Here is a 15,398-nt window from a genome sequence, read left to right on the forward strand (position 1 = left end):
TGTGACACTCCTGATGGAAGGTTTTATGGGAACTTGAGTTTTCAGTGGTTTCTGAGGGCAAGAGGAAACTTAGAAGGCCAGATGAGGGTTGGAGGTGGGAAAGGCAAAGGGGAACAAATGGGCTCTAGATGGGAGACGAGCTCCAAGTGACAGGGTGGGCGGCTAAGGAATCGCCCCAGGTCAGGTCCATGCCTGTCCTATTTCCTGCCGGGATTTCCTGTGGTATCTGCATCACATCAGATGCCTTGGGTCCTGCCTCCGATTCCGCAGCCCCAGCAGAATGGGTCCTGAGTACCCAGGCCGACCCCGCCCCGCCCGAGCTGGGTAAGACTCAGCCCCGCACAGCGACCGAAACCGTCCACTATGTTTCCTGCCTCTCTTGCACGGTTGGATCTGCTCGCTAACCCTGGGAGGAAGATCTGGCTCTTTGAAATTAATTAACCTGTCCGAGGGCATCTTGCAAGGGACAGACTGGGCTCTCTTTGCCCCCACACATCTTGCCGCATGGGAGAAAACCAGAAACTGGGGTAGAAAGGGAAGAATGTCACTATGGGTGGTGAGGGCCTTGAAGGCCAGACCAAAGACTGACGGATACCGGGAGGTAATTGGAGCCCTGTCCTGGGAAGGCCTGGGAAGTGCCTGGGAAGTGCCTGGGAAGCAGTGATTTCAGATGAGCTCTGAGCAATGAGCCAGGGTCCAGAGGTAACTGCTTCAAGTGTGGAGTGGGAACAAACTTTTTTTGGAAAACGCCTCCTCTTCTTCGTGCTCCACGTTGGTATTGTGAGTCTCCCACATCAGCCCAGACTGATTTCCATCCCATTTTGATTTAGTCCGGGAGACCCGTCTGGCTCCAACCAAGCTAGCTATCGTGCCCGTGAGTTTCAGATCTGACCACCTGGCCAGTTCTATAAGGGGAGAGGTTCGGAATGGTGTTCCCTAGCCGGGGGGTCTAGGTGAGAGATTTTATTTTATTTTATTTTATTTTTTAAAAAGATTTTATTTACTGGGGCGCCTGGGTGGCTCAGTGGATTAAAGCCTCTGCCTTCGGCTCAGGTCATGATCTCAGGGTCCTGGGATCGAGCCCTGCATCCGGCTCTCTGGGTCGGTGGGGAGCCTGCTTCTTCCTCTCTCTCTGCCTGCCTCTCTGCCCACTTGTGATCTCTGTCTGTCAAATAAATAAATAAATTCTTAAAAAAAAAAGATTTTATTTATTTATTTGACAGTGAGAGACGGAACACAAGCAGGGGGAGTGGGAGAGGGAGAAGCAGGCTTCCCGCTGAGCAGGGAGCCCGATGCGGGGCCCGATGCGGGGCCCGATCCCAGGACCCTGGGACCATGACCTGAGCTGAAGGCAGACACTTAACGACTGAGCCACCCAGGCACCCCGTAGGTGAGAGATTTTAAATGGAAGGAGGGTTTGAGCACTTTTGGGGAAGAAAAGCGAATTCATATCTTTTCTGTAGGATGAGGGGAAGCATGGTATTCCCCTGGCTCAGAAGGGAAGCCAGGGTCTCAGGTGACACCTCTGGGTTCATTTATGGGAAGCCTTCTCCTCTTCATAGAATGATCGAGAGGAAGTTCTGGAGGTGGGGGTGCCCTCCTTTTCTGTGACCTCCAGTAGTCTAGGGACTCAGTTTACAAAACTTTCTTGCCTTTCACTGTCCCTTGTGCAGTGCACAGGCTAAGCCTCTGTGCCGAGCAGATCCCAGGCTAGGGGACGATGATTTGGGCATGAAGAAGACTCGTAGACACTACTACCCTATTGTTTCCACCAGCTGTCTCTTCATCCCTCCCTCCATTCCGCACACCAAACCCCTCTCCTAGCAGGAGCAGGCTTCTTGGTCCTCCCCTCACCGATACCCATACTTCTCCCAGTCCTCCAAAGCACCAGGTTCACACCTGACTCCTTCAGTATTTATTGTAGAAAACAAGGAGCGTGTGGGGGAGAGCGCTCTAGGCTGGACCAGTGGGTGTTCTCGTGGCCAGCTGGGGATAGAAGACAATGGTCTGGATGCCTCACTGGGTGGCAGGCTGTGTTTTGAGGTCCATGAAATTGCTCAAGAAGTTGATCAGGTCAGTTCCAGCCTTCTTGACCAGGGGCGTTAGCTGCTCCTGGGTCTTCTCAAAATAAGCCCTGTATAATCAAAGGATTAGAGGTCAGTGTGAGACACCCTAGGCACTGGCAGGGGACTTGCTGGCAGTGGGAGGTGAGACCCAGCTCCCCAGACTCTAGGACCTGGGTCATCCTGTTATGGTAACGCTCCCAGGAGGGGAGGCAAGCCCTCCATCGGGTAGAGGAACAGACGCTAGAGATAAAAATTCAAAGCCTAGCTCCTGCTGGCCCTATCTATCCAAGAGGCCTGTGGGATCTACGAGGTAGTGAAGGAATTTGTCTCTCCAACTTAAACCTCATCCTCTCTAACCCCCACCCTTGAGCTCCAGCAATCTCCCATCTTCCCTTCTTTCTCCCTGAAGCTCCCTGGGCCCCGATCCCCTTTCTTTCTTTTCTCTTCTCTTTTCTTTTTTTAAAGATTTTATTTTTTAGCAATCTCTGCACCCAACGTGGGGCCCAAACTCACAACCCGGAGATCAAGAGTCGCACGCTCCACTGACTGCGCCCTGGGTGCGCCCCTTGAGCCCCTTTCACTGAGACTTACTTGGCCTGGGCCTGAAGCTCTGGGCCCTTGGCCTTCTCCACCAGGTCCTTGCCATAGTCGGTCACCGTCTGGAAGTACCGAGAGACCAGGCTCTGCAGATTCGGCTCCTCCGCCTGTCTCCTAACAAGAGCCCCTGCGCACACACGCACACACAACACACACAGAGCTCATCAGCTGGGTCCCCAGCAGGGACCTGGCAGAAGGCCAGGACTCTGTTGGTAGCCAGCCCCCACTCCCAGCCCCTCTCCAAACAGGTACCCAGCTCCGGGTCTTTGGATGAGCTTTCTGAACTTTCTGAACAGTTTTTCTGAACTCCTTGCTAGGAGCACTGACAAGATGGGAAGCCAGGAACCCTAGCACCTTCTCCTTCTTGGGACCCCTTTCCATAGGACACCCACCTTCAAGGTTACAGACGGCGAGGAGCAGCACGGTCAGAGCAAGCAGCTTCATGGTGGTAACAGTGGGGATGGTGTGGCCTGGAAGCAGTTGGGAGTGGGGGAGGAATGAGTTTCAGCCCCTCCCCAGAGACCCCTACCTAGGTGCCCACTCCGACCAGGTTCCCTCCCTTCCCACAGTTAAAACCGGGTCCTCTCTGGATCCTGGCCTCACCACTCGCTTCCTTACCCTACCTGGTCAGCGTCTCTGTCCTTGCTGTCTTGTGTCTGGCCTGGCTGGGGAGATGGGCCTATATACATTTCTGCTTCCCCACCCCCCCCGTCAGGTGATAAGGACTGTGGAAGGGCCCCATGGGACAGGGGCCACGTTGGAGTAAACAAGTTGAAGAAATGGGGGAGGAGAGGACAAGAATGTGGGGGATCATGGTGATGAGGTGGGAGGCAGGGGTGCGGGGCTTAGTGGGTGGAGGCCAAGGGGGCATTCTTCCGGCTTACTGACACTCACTCTTTCGGGGTCTGGGGCTGGCACGAGGGATTTGAATGCTGCAGAAAGCAGGATTCCTAGTTTTCTTCCGGAAAGCCCTGACATATCAAACCCTCAGCCCTTGATAACTTTGTCCCACTGTGGCCAGATTTCATCTCCCCAGCCCCACCCCCTTCACCGCAGCTCGGCCGAGAGGTATCGGGGAACAGAAGAAAGGGGAAAGGAATGAAATCGGGGGCAGCGGGCAGGCGAATGACCATTAGGAGAGTAAGGGTTAGGGTCAGAGGGCAAGTGTGATTGAATCTGTTCTGCTTTCAGTTAATGTGTAATGAGATGAGGGAGGAAACGCAAGAGCCCAGAATAACCCTCTTGAGTGCTGATAAACCAGTAGACCCTACCTCCAATAAAACAAATTCAGAAAGTAGCCTCTGCTTTCCCCTTCCCAAATGGTGGGTCCTGGCAAGAAAGGAAGTGAATGAGAGTCTTCTACCAAGGATAAAGGCTGAAGTTCCCTGGTCACTGGATTACCTTGTCATTCTAAGGTGATGGTCAGCCAGTGTGAGTCAGCGGGGCCAGAGCATCCCTCTGACGGAGGTCCCAGCCCCAGCACCGGCTCTGCCTGTGAGGGAGGACAAAGGTACATCCCCCAAGCCCAAGGCATTTGCGTGAAATCAGCTAAACAGATATCCGAAGCATTTGTATCTCTTACCCTTTTGCCCTCAAAGTGTACATAGAACATTCTTTTTTTTTTTTTTTTAAGATTTTATTTATTTGACAGAGAGAGAGAAAAAGAGATCACATGTAGGAAGAGAGCAGGCAGAAGCAGGCCTCCTGCTGAGCAGAGAGCCTTATTTGGGGCTCAATCCCAGGACCCTGGGACCATGACCTGAGCCAAAGGTAGAGGCTTAACCCACTGAGCCACCCAAGCGCCCCATACATAGAACACTCTTGAGAAACGGAGATGGGGGTGTGAGGGCTAGTGAGGGAAGAGACCCTGGGCCAAAAAATATCTTACTCCATCTTCAATTATTCCTCTGGAGTGCTTAGTATTTGAAGGACACCCCCGTCGACTGTCCCTGGTTCTGGAGTGGAATGCGTTTGGGGGCCAGAGTCCATATTCCCAGATTTTATTTGCCTGAGCAATGAGGGAAGGGTTAGCCAATGGGGGCAGTTGCTTCACGGAATCATCCTGCTAGAACCAAGGCTGCAAGTCCTGCTCCTCTACCCCAAACTCTCACCCACTCCCAATCCACCAAGAGAACTAGAAGGTGAACTTGGAGAGGTGTAGACCTCCGCGTCTCCATGGGGAGGGCTGTACTTGCGAGTAGTACCCATCTGGAGGTGTGTGCTGTGTACTGTGGGGGGCTGTGAGGAGTCCCTAAGGGGTTCGAGGTAGGGGCACCTAGGAGCCGTAAGAACCAGGGTTCCAATGCAGTATTCCCAGTCATTCCCCATGGCACCCTTCACAAAACGGAGGCCTCCAGGCTGTCCCGCGAAAGGACTTGCAGCAGCCCAAGCTCCAGGGCGCTCCCTCTGGCGTCTAGTACGTTCCCCGCGTCTTCCCGACCTTGTTGAGGCCGGGCGATCTCAGGCCATCTACCAATCAAGCCCCGCCCGCCTCTGCAGTGCCTGGGTTGGAGCTCTCTGGACCCGACTCTGCCACTCCTTTGCTTCCCCCTCTCCCATTGGCCCCTGGGAGACGGAGGCAGCTTTTTTTTTTTTTTTTAATCTTCTGGGCGGGGCCCAATCAAGGGAGGGTCGGGTCTTTGATGTCTTTTTTTTGCCCGATTCCAAGATGGCGCTCATGACCACGCTGAGAATGCAGCGTGAAGCCGCAGTCCTGCCATTACTCAAGATGGCTGCCCCCATCAAGATGACCGGGGTGTGCCGGGGGAAAAGGGGCAGCCTGATAGTCTGAGACGGTAAGGACTATTGCTTCATTGCCAGTCTCGCCTTGGGGTCTAGGAATGAAGAACAGGAAGACTTGGAAGCTGGGTGAGGTCTGTGATGGGAGCTAGGATTAGATAATGGGGGAGGGGACGGGGTGACAGGTGGGGTGAAGAATCAAAGATGGGACGGGAGTGTGCATGGGGTTCAATCTCCCCACCGGTGCCCTCTCCCTGCTCTTCCTCTTCCAGGTCTAGCATCGGACCATGTGGAAGTTTCTGGGACTGGGGAGTCGGATGATGGGGGGTGGGACCCGTGCGGGGTAGAGGGAGCAATAGCGTCCTTTCTCAGGCTAACCCTGGCCCCTCCCCTGTTCTCTGGACTGAAATGGGGAACACACTGGGCCTGGCACCGATGGGGGCTTTGCCCCGCCGGAGCCCCCGTCGAGAGGAGCCTCTGCCCAACCCGGGGAGCTTCGATGAGCTGCACCGGCTATGCAAAGGTGAGAACTTGGCATTTGGGCATCTCACATTGAAGGGGCAGAGGAGGGGAGGGTCTTGAATGCTGGGTGTCCAGTACTGGGAGCAGGAAAGGGGAGAACCCAGCTGGGTCATCCAGCCTCAGGGAGGATCAGGTGCCCACACGGAGTGGAACATTTCGTGGTAGGACTTGAAAGGAGGTCAGATCCTCCAAAGTGCTTTCCATGGGATTGAAAGGGGAGACTACTTCTTGGGGTAGGGGTTCCTTGTCTGTGCTTATTCCTCCGCTTCCCCTCCCCTCCACCCCCTTCAGATGTGTTCCCAGCACAGATGGAGGGAGTGAAGCTCGTTGTCAACAAGGTTCTGAGCAGCCATTTCCAGGTGCTCCCACTTCTCTGACTCTCCTTAAGATCCTCCCTGCCTATCCCCGGATACTCTCCTCCTTGCCTTTGTACTCAAGCCTTAACCAGGCTATGTGGGACAAATGAGGGAGGATGTGGGGCTCTCTTTACTTCCCTTGCCTGTGGGACTTGTTGCTTTTAGTTTCAGTGACCCTCTGTGTATGCTGGAATGTTTGGGATTCTTGTAAGGCCTTCTGGATGGGGAGAAGAAGAGGGGTGGAACGGGGCTTGAGATGGTGGGAACATTTTCCTCCACTGACTTCTCTTTCCTCAGGTGGCTCACACCGTGCACATGAGTGCCCTGGGCTTGCCAGGGTATCACCTCCATGCGGCCTACGCAGGAGATTGGCAACTTAGCCCCGCCGAGGTGAGTAGTCCTCACGCCTGGGTCATCTCCCTAAAAGCCCACCCAGATCTCAGGTCTAGAGGAGGAGGAAAGGAGTGTGTTATGGGGAAAAGCCCACCCAGGACTCGGAACTAGAGGAGGAGGGAAGGAGTGTGTTACCGGGAAGAGTGTACAGGGCACCTGCCTCTGTGTTTTCCCCGACGGGAGAGGGTGGGGGAAACATTTGGGTGAGGAGCCGGAGTCTGTCTCCGTGGCTCCACTAGGGGGCGCTGGGTACCGCTAAAGAAATCCTGGACCGTTGGATGGAAGCTGTGCGCGCCCCCAGCTCAGTCCTGCTGTGTACACTCTTGGACAGGTGTTCCCCACTGTGGTGGGCGATATGGACAGCAGCGGCAGCCTCAACGCCCAGGTCCTGCTCCTCTTGGCAGAGCGGCTCCGAGCCAAGGCTGTCTTCCAGGTGACCCACGGTTTCTGCCGCCATCCGCTGAAGCATTTCCCCTTGCTCCATGAGTGTGCTGCTCCGGGGGGGCTCCGGGGAGAGGAGCTGGGCAGGAGTGACGGTGCGGGGTGGGAGGGGAAGGCTCTACTCCTTGTTCTGCCTACCCAGACGCAGCAAGCCAAGTTCCTGACGTGGCAGTTTGATGGCGAGTACCGGGGAGATGACTACACAGCCACTCTGACCCTAGGGAATCCTGACCTGATTGGGGAATCGGGTGAGGACCTGGGACGGGGTGCTTGGTATCTTGGCTGCTCACTTGCTGGTGTTGGCTCTGCCTCCTCCTCGTCTGTACAGTTGAGGGATTGGAAAGTGCTTGGGCAGGCTGGGGGAGGGGAGCAGGCCTGGAGGCTGTCCCTGTGGCTGACTCCGTGTCTCCCTGCTGCCCCACAGTGATCATGGTGGCTCACTTCCTGCAGAGCCTCACCCATCGGCTGGTGCTGGGAGGAGAGCTAGTGTACCACCGGCGGCCAGGCGAGGAGGGCGCCATCTTGACACTGGCTGGAAAGTACTCGGGTATGGGGTGAGGGGAATAGTGACGGGGTGGAGGGGGAGGTTCTGAACTCCGTGAGGGTTCCTGGCCTGTGTCCTGCAACAGTAACGCTCCTTGTCTCCTGCGTTTTGGTTTTTACAGCGGTGCACTGGGTAGCCACACTGAATGTGGGGTCCGGTGGGGCCCATGCAAGTTATTACCACAGGGCAAACGAACAGGTGAGACTACCCATGCCATTCCCCCACCCCAGCAAGTCAGTCGGGAACTTGTGCCCCTGCAGACCTCCACAGGCCACCCTGCCCTGGGATGCTTCCCACCCACGCCACACAGATGCTCCGCGCACGCCTCCGTTCCGCCGATGCCCCGTCAGGACTCCTCTGGTCCGCACTGACACCGATCCTTCTCCCATTCTTGCCCGTGGTTCTCAGGTCCAGGTTGGAGTGGAATTTGAGGCCAACACAAGGCTACAAGACACAACCTTCTCCTTCGGTTACCACCTGACTCTGCCCCAGGCCAACATGGTGTTTAGAGGTAAGGGTTATTAAATGGCGTTCGGAGGTGCTGAGGGACTAGGGGGACAGAGGGAGGAGGCAGGCTTCCTTCTGACCTTGCCCCTGAACCCCGTCTCCGAGCCTGTGAAATAACCTCGTGCGCATCCTGTTCTCCAACAGGCTTGGTGGACAGTAACTGGTGTGTGGGTGCTGTACTGGAGAAGAAGATGCCCCCCTTGCCCGTCACCCTGGCCCTCGGAGCCTTCCTCAATCACTGGCGCAACAGATTCCACTGTGGCTTCAGCATCACCGTGGGCTGAGGTGCTCCCCGAGCCCGCCCCTCACAGACGCTGGAACCTCCGAGGCAGGTGCCCTAGGGCCAGAGAACGAGGCCCCCTCTCCAGAGCCCACCTTGCCGGGTGACCTCTGGGTCCCAGGAGCAGAGCGGGGGACAGGACCATGCCCTCCTCAGAACTGGAGCCGCCACAGGGGCGGCTGCTGGGGCCGTGGTGTGCGGCCCCCACCTCTGCCACCGGCTCCAGGGTCTTCTTCCCATGCTCTTGTGGCTCTGGACTAAGGGAGGAGGATTAAGGGGTGTGTCTGGCTGACTTTTCTCCCCTCACGTCCCCCTTCTTCGTTTTCCTGTCGATTAAAGCTCCTAGCTTCTTCCTCTTCCGAGCAGAACAGGCCGCATGGGATTAGCTCCCTAACCTGTTTTCCATCCCAGAGTCTAGGGCTGGGAGAAAAGGGCTGAAGGGCTACATCTTTGACCCCAGAAAGTGCCCCCCGATGCCCAGAAGGAGCTTCTTTACCTCTTAGCCCCGAGGCTTCCTCCTTCCCATCTTCCATGCTCCCAGAGAACAGCTCTGTCCCTGTGGTCGTCCCCCACCAACCCCAAGACTGCATGAAGAGGTAGTTACTGCTTTAGTCTTTCATTGCAACCACGGGGCTCCCTTCCTACCGGTCCCAACCTCTGGCCCCAGCATTTTCCCCTTTCCAGTCCAACGCGTCCAGACGGGCTGTGGGAGGAGGCAAGCGGGGCCTCAGCTGCAGATCTCCTGGAGCAGCGGCATCATGGCGGACAGGCCCTGGATGTGCTGGATTTGGTACCCGTATGCGTTGTTAATGCTCCGGAGCTCAGCCAACAGGCCCAGCAGCTTCGCGTACAGAAACCTTGGGAGGAGGTAGTGGGGTCACCAGGGAAAGAGGAAAATAAGGTAGCTGAGAGTCTTGTCTTGAGGTCCTCCTGCTCCCCTGAACTTCCCCTCAGTGAAGCTAGGTCTGAACACTACACAAAATCATGCTCTGGTATGACAAATCAGCAAAAATTGCCAAGGTCCCCGAGGCCTTCTCTCACCATGCCCTTCTTGAATCCAGAGGTCTGAGGGCCAAGTGTGAAGAAAGCCCCAGCCTTGGCCCGAACTGCAGCTCTGTGGAATCTATGGGTCTGGCCTTCTAGAGCAGGTTCTAGAAGGTGGCTGTGTTCTGTGGTCTAAAGCGTCCCTCTTCTGGCCAAACCGGCTCGTTGAGGAACACGTGAGAACACGCGGAGCCTACCTCAGAGCCTGGATGGAGCACGGACGGCTGAGCCAGAGCCTGGCTTTGCCCAGGAATCTGAATGACCATGATAACTCCAAGGGGGGATGAAAAGTTAGAGGAAGGGGCCGGCGGAGAGGCAGGGGAGGGCCAAGGAAGGAGCGAACGGAATCCTGGAGTGGGCGGGTGAGGTGATGGGTGTCATCAGTCTCAGGAATGCTATCATACAGAGCCTGCGAGCTACGACTTTGCATCTCTACTGAATAAAAAAAAAAAATCTGGAAAAAATCAGACGAAACAGCAGTAGAAGCCGTTCGGATGCCAGACCCGGCTGAGGTGCGAGGGAAGGACTCGGCGCCCCCAAGGAAGCTGGTTTCCCAGAGGACAGGACGGCAGAAGCATTCCCCTGAGCTCAGTGTTTCCCTTGCCTTCCCGCCCGGGCGCAGCCTCCGAGCCCCCAGGCTCCCGCATACCGATCCCCAGGCCTCGGCGGCTGCCGTTTGATGTAGCTCTGCAGGGTCAATGCCGTCACCTCTTGCAGACGATCGATCTCCTCCCTCCGGGTAACCCCAGGCCTGTCTGGAAGGCAGCGGGTGGGAAGGATGGGTGGGGGCGGGCAGGGATTCCCGGGGCTGGGAGTCTGGGCCGGGGTGGAGGGGCAGAGGCTTCCGGGCTTTGGGGGGATGCTCACCGGGAGAGAAGAGGGCCATGGCGGCCATGAGCACATACTCGGGCTCCTGGAGCTGGAGTCGCCTCAGTGTCGCATGAAAGCGAAAGAGCAACTCTAAAAAGTCTTCCTGGAACCCCACTGTGGGAGATGCCGGTCGTCTTAGGATCCTCCCGGTCACCCCGCCTCAGGCCTTACCGCAAAGGACGCGCGCCCGCCCCGGCTCCAGCCCCCCTCACCGTGGACGCCGTCTTCCAGCGTGTAGCAGAGCGGCCCGCAGAGGAAGTTTTGTGTTTGGAGACAGAACGTGGTATTGAGTGCGATATGACAGATTTCGACCGCTGCTCCCTTCAGCAGGGAGATCTGATCCTCCATGGGCAGGGACCTGCGGGGAGCAGGCAAGAGCCTTTTAGAGAGGGAGAGGAGCTCCCAGTTCTGGCTGAGATACTTAAGACCAAAGGAGGGAATTCAAGACCCGGTGCCTGGAAAGGCAGCAGGAGGGGTTAGTGGGCCAGGGACGGCTGGGGGTGTGTGTGTGTGTGATTATAATTTATTGGAGTGTTTTCCTCCTGGAAGGTAAGGGGAGGTCACGTACCGGAAGAGAGGCACGTCCTTGGTGAACTTGATGACTTGCTGTACCATGAAGGTGTTGACCTCCGCGAAGTGCGTGAGCAGGGGCAGTTCGGGGACCGGGACGGGCAGGCGCTCGCGATGGATGAACAGATGAGCAGGAGGCTGCAGAGATCGGGGCCTGAGTGAGTGGCCCTGGTCCCAGGGGTCTCTCCAGCCCTGGCTTGGCAGGGCTCCCGGGGCCGAGGAGCCTGTGGACGCTGGGGTTCTGGAGAAGCCTCGTCCTCTGTCTTGGGGCATGGCACACTGCTGCCCCCTCCCTCCGGGCAGCCTCCTCGGGTGCCCTTTTGGTCCTCTTTCAGCCCAAAGTCCTTACAAAGGCTCACCCTGAACTGCACGAATTGGTTGAACATGGTGCCCACGTGGCGGCTGTGCGCCCCCAGGAGTGTCTGCACCAGCTCCTCCTGCTCCTCGCTCAGCTGTGCAGGGACTTGCCGGGCCCTCCGCTGGGCCTGCTTCGCCCGCCGCGCTGCCAGGGCTTCTGCCGACAGGATCACTGTGCCCGGGGAAGGTGAAAGACGATGCCGCTGAAGTCCGCAGAGGGCATCACTGTCTCTGCCAGCCCCCCCCCCCATGTCTGGGAGCCCTTGGGCATCGGGTACCCCGTGATGAAGGATGTAGGGAGGGAGTGGCATTCCTGGGGCTTCCTTGGGCTTGGCCGGAGTCCTAGAGGCCCCAGTGTTAGGGGATCCCTGTCCCTCTCCCCAGTCCTGCAGGCCCCCTGGGGGGTGGGGAGGGGTGGAAAATAAAGTGGTCACAGTGAAGGGAGATGTTTGGCTTCTGGGCGACCACCGAAGAGGGAGGGCTCTTGGTTCCTAAAGCATCACCTTCTGTTTACATAGCCCTAAATGGCAAGGGTTCCGAGGTTAAATCTCACTGGATGAAACAGCCCAGTGGGTAGAGGGTAGACAGGCCAGGTGTTATTATCCAGATTTTTCAGACATATAAACAGGCTGGCATTCCGGTGGCAGGTCCAAGGTCACAAAACACTAAAGCGATGCAAGCCAAGATTTTTTGACTCCTACGGTATGCACCGGCCCATGTTGAAGAGTCGTGCGCTGTCAGCGGACAGCCAGGGCTTGGGAGTCGGAAGAGGCTAAACATGGACACTGTAACTTTGTAGCCGAGTGAGCTCCAGTGACATCGTCTGTTGGGAGCAAAGCCTCATTACGGGGCACAGAGAAATGGCACGTGATGATTCCTTCAACAGTTACCACGTACCTACTAGGTGACATGTGCTATATGTGAGACCCACAAAAGTCAAGCCGTACGGATAACTAGGGAAAGCATTCTGGGTGGAGGGGATGACAAGGGCAAAAGTCCCGAGGGGTGTGTGCTGGGTGTACTTGAGAGTGGCACCGCAATCAGTGTGGCGGTGAGCGAGGGAGCAAGGTGGGAAGGTCAGGAGATAAAATCCGGGAGGCTGGCTGTTGGAGCTAGCCCATGAGGTCTCGGACTGGAAGAGAGCTGAGGAGCGGAATAGAAACAGCTGACTTGTTTCCAACATCTTACTCTTCTCGTGGGGAGAATATGCTTTGGGCACGAGGGCAAAGCAGAGCGACCTCGTCCGCAGATTCTGGCGTCGGGAGGGGCCGACTCACTTTCCTTCTTCATGCCAGCGTCTAGGCATTTCTGCAACCGGCAGGCTGGGCAGTGGCGTCTCTGGGCCTTGTCGACCTTACATCTTCCAGCAAAGGGGCAGGTGAGACCAATGCTTTTGTTGGCTGTTCGTCTGTGAGAGATGGAGACTTTCGGGAGGGTGGTCACGGATGGCAGTGAACAGGTGGCTACGTGAGGGGCCGAGATGACATGGTCTAGGAGGATCTGTGGGGACGTGGGCTAATCTGAGCTGTGCCCAAGGGTCCCTCAGGGTGGGTAGGGTATAAGCCATCTCACGCACAGGGGCCCAGGATCCCTGACGTGGTGTCTGCAGGTAGTGGGGAAGGGGCTGTGTCCACAGGACCAACAGCAGCCTTCCCTCTTATTCTATCACCGGTTTATGCAACGTTGAGGTCGACGAGATGTACCACGCTAGCCACAGGGCAGTTAGCCTCCGAGAGGCAGGAGTAACGTAGATGGACAAGCTCAGGCATGTGCCTTGGCTTAAAGGCTGCCCGGTGGGGAGTGTGGGAGGTGGTTTCTCCCGGGGGAGGGAGGCTCTTACCTGAAGAAGCCCTTGCAGCCCTCACAGGTCAGGGCGTGGAAATGATAGCCTGTGGCTCGGTCCCCACATACCACACAGCTCCTCGGCTCATCCTCCCCACTGGCCATGGCTTCAGATGTTCCGATGGCGGTCGCAGGCCCCTGGATGGGGGAAGGGTTAGCACCCCGGACGCCCTTCTCCCCCTTCTGGGGGGCCTCTTCCTGACCCTCTGCATTATCTGCACCTCATTGCTTTTAGTCTCTGGTCCCCAACAGATCCCCTACCTGCTATTCCTAGGCCTGTAAGAGAGTTGGCCTCTCCTCACCCGCAGGCCGGAGGATCTGGTGTGGGCTGCCTCTCCCCAGACTGCCACTCTGCCCCGCTTTTCCCTTGGTCTCTGGAACTGCCAGCATTTGCAGTCAGGGATTACGACCCTCCATACCTGGAAAACAAGGAACTTCTGCTACGCGTGGACTGCAGTTGGTCTCTGTGACTGCATAGATAGGGCACAGACTCTGGACCCAGGACAAAGGCCCGGGTGGGAGGAGTTCCCAGCATGCCCATGGGGCAGGTTGCTGGCACCTGAGGAGGGACCCTGTTGGGGAGAGACCTCATGACTAGAACCTGCTGTTCATCAGACCCAGGGGGATCTTCCCTACTGCTGAGCTCCAAGCTCGACCTGTAAGCCTTCGAACCTGGATCTTGGACAAGCTGGGAAGAGAGAGGAGAGACGGAACAGGCTTTTTCACGTGCAGTATGACAATAGGAAAAGAACAGGCATACCGATTGCACGAGGCTCCCCAAAAGGAAGATTCTTAAAAACAGATCGGGGTCAGGTGCTCGGGTGGCTCAGTGGGTTAAACGTCTGCCTTCGGCTCAGGTCATGATCTCAGGGTCCTGGGATCGAGCCCCTGTGGGGCTCCCTGCTCAGTGAGAAGCCTGCTTCTCCCTCTCCCTCTGTCCCTCCCACCATTTGTGCTCTCTCTCCCTCTCAAGTAAATAAAAAAATCTTGAGAGAGAGAGCGAAAGAGAGACTGGGGTCTGATTAAGAGCTCAAGCAAAGAGCTAGTGAGGTCTACACTTCCTAACTGGGAGGGCTGAGAATGAAATGAGGGTGGCCTCTTAACAAATTAGAGGTGGTACTTCGGATTGATTTGAGGACTCTGGCCCCGAGCTGGCTTCATGGGCATGTGACCTGTGCAGTCACATAGGACCCTGGCCTCAGAGGGATCTTGGGTTTGGTTTAATTCTCTGCCATTGCTGTTTTGAAATTCTCCATGATTTTTGAACAAGGGAATCTGCACTTTCATTTTTCAGTGGGTCCCACGAGTTATATTCTTGGTCCTGTCTGCAGCCAAGATGAAAGGCTTCTAATTGATAGGTTTAAGAATCACAGGTAGGAGTCTTCAGCAGGGTTGTCTAAGTGTTCCATCAACACTGCAGAATATTTTTTGCAGGTGTGAAGTGTGTGTGTGTGTGTGTGTGTGTGTGTGTGTGTGTGTGTGTATTCTCCCAAGATCTATGAACAGAAAAAGTAACTCAAAAGCTATTTGGATATTTTGGGAATGGACAATATGTTGGTTACATCTATGTTGGATAAATCTGGTATCATACACACGCTGGAATAAAGTCCAAAGCTGAGTCTTCTAATTTGAAAGGTCTTCACTGCAGATGTCCCCAGGTGTTTGCCCTTTCTGCACTTCTACAATCTTTTCTCACTAGAAATAAGCTTTCCTTCTTTCTTTCTTTCTTTCTCTGGTTCTTTTTCTTCCATTAAGAGTTCAATTATAATTAACGTTGCCCTAAATTTGAGTTTAAAACCCACGCGCAGGTTGGAGTAATAAAAACAGAGACCGAGGGGACGGAGCCTTGTTTAGGTCCCCAGAATGGATTGTGTAAACTATTACATTTTGCAGCAAGCAGAGTTCCAGAGAACACAGGTGCTTAGGTCTGGTTCTTGGGAGACGCTGAGCACATCTCGGTGTGTGCGTCTGTTGGTATGCTTGCCTGAGTGTGGCCGTGAGAATGCGTGCTAATTCATTTAATCAACAAATATTGACAGAGAACCTACTGTGTGGTAGACAGGAGGGATGAAAAGATGAATAAGATGCTCTTCTGGCCTTATGGAACCTCGATGTGCTAGTGAGGAAGACAGACCTTCGCGCACATATAAAGAAACATGATCAGATCAAGGATGGTGCTGTGCACAGAGCATATGGGACCACAGAGGAGGGGCACCTAATCCGCTTTGGCAGAAAGGTGTTGAGGAGGAGGCAGGAAAGGCTTCCTGGAG

At 55.8% G+C, this 15,398-nt stretch overlaps 3 protein-coding genes across 16 annotated transcripts; 1 reads left to right on the top strand and 2 right to left on the bottom strand.

Annotated features, from left to right (window-relative positions):
• Nucleotides 1-1,894: 1,894 nt before the first annotated feature.
• On the bottom strand, nucleotides 1,895-4,221 carry APOA2 (apolipoprotein A2). Of its 5 annotated transcripts, XM_080825155.1 has the most exons (5): nucleotides 4,065-4,155; nucleotides 3,935-3,992; nucleotides 3,056-3,133; nucleotides 2,658-2,790; nucleotides 1,895-2,134 (listed from the first exon to the last, which is right to left on the bottom strand). In XM_080825155.1, the coding sequence occupies exons 3-5, from the start codon at nucleotides 3,105-3,107 to the stop codon at nucleotides 2,017-2,019; spliced, it is 303 nt and encodes a 100-aa protein (XP_080681281.1). In that variant the 5' UTR covers nucleotides 3,108-3,133; nucleotides 3,935-3,992; nucleotides 4,065-4,155; the 3' UTR covers nucleotides 1,895-2,016. The 5 variants fall into 5 exon arrangements, with proteins under 5 accessions (XP_080681281.1, XP_080681280.1, XP_080681282.1 ...); XM_080825154.1 differs by lacking the exon at nucleotides 3,935-3,992 and having other exon boundaries at nucleotides 4,065-4,221; XM_080825156.1 differs by lacking the exon at nucleotides 4,065-4,155 and having other exon boundaries at nucleotides 3,935-4,043.
• Nucleotides 4,222-5,381: 1,160 nt separating this feature from the next.
• Nucleotides 5,382-9,927, top strand: TOMM40L (translocase of outer mitochondrial membrane 40 like). 7 transcript variants are annotated; one of them, XM_080824554.1, is made up of 10 exons: nucleotides 5,382-5,536; nucleotides 5,675-5,925; nucleotides 6,216-6,283; nucleotides 6,578-6,670; nucleotides 7,005-7,106; nucleotides 7,257-7,362; nucleotides 7,539-7,661; nucleotides 7,780-7,856; nucleotides 8,067-8,169; nucleotides 8,310-9,927. In XM_080824554.1, the coding sequence occupies exons 2-10, from the start codon at nucleotides 5,811-5,813 to the stop codon at nucleotides 8,447-8,449; spliced, it is 927 nt and encodes a 308-aa protein (XP_080680680.1). In that variant the 5' UTR covers nucleotides 5,382-5,536; nucleotides 5,675-5,810; the 3' UTR covers nucleotides 8,450-9,927. The 7 variants fall into 7 exon arrangements, with proteins under 7 accessions (XP_080680680.1, XP_080680682.1, XP_080680679.1 ...); XM_080824556.1 differs by having other exon boundaries at nucleotides 5,775-5,925; XM_080824553.1 differs by having other exon boundaries at nucleotides 5,382-5,458.
• NR1I3 (nuclear receptor subfamily 1 group I member 3) lies at nucleotides 9,046-14,203 on the bottom strand. Of its 4 annotated transcripts, XM_080824559.1 has the most exons (10): nucleotides 13,889-14,203; nucleotides 13,390-13,547; nucleotides 13,127-13,266; nucleotides 12,564-12,694; nucleotides 11,289-11,458; nucleotides 10,928-11,067; nucleotides 10,572-10,717; nucleotides 10,357-10,473; nucleotides 10,139-10,244; nucleotides 9,046-9,302 (listed from the first exon to the last, which is right to left on the bottom strand). In XM_080824559.1, the coding sequence occupies exons 3-10, from the start codon at nucleotides 13,231-13,233 to the stop codon at nucleotides 9,173-9,175; spliced, it is 1,047 nt and encodes a 348-aa protein (XP_080680685.1). In that variant the 5' UTR covers nucleotides 13,234-13,266; nucleotides 13,390-13,547; nucleotides 13,889-14,203; the 3' UTR covers nucleotides 9,046-9,172. The 4 variants fall into 4 exon arrangements, with proteins under 4 accessions (XP_080680685.1, XP_080680686.1, XP_080680684.1 ...); XM_080824560.1 differs by lacking the exons at nucleotides 13,390-13,547; nucleotides 13,889-14,203 and adding an exon at nucleotides 13,548-13,674; XM_080824558.1 differs by lacking the exon at nucleotides 13,889-14,203 and having other exon boundaries at nucleotides 13,390-13,602.
• Between the last annotated feature and the right edge of the window lie 1,195 nt (nucleotides 14,204-15,398).

Source organism: Martes martes (assembly GCF_963455335.1).
Source record: "Martes martes genome assembly, chromosome: 15".
NCBI lineage: Eukaryota > Metazoa > Chordata > Mammalia > Carnivora > Mustelidae > Martes > Martes martes.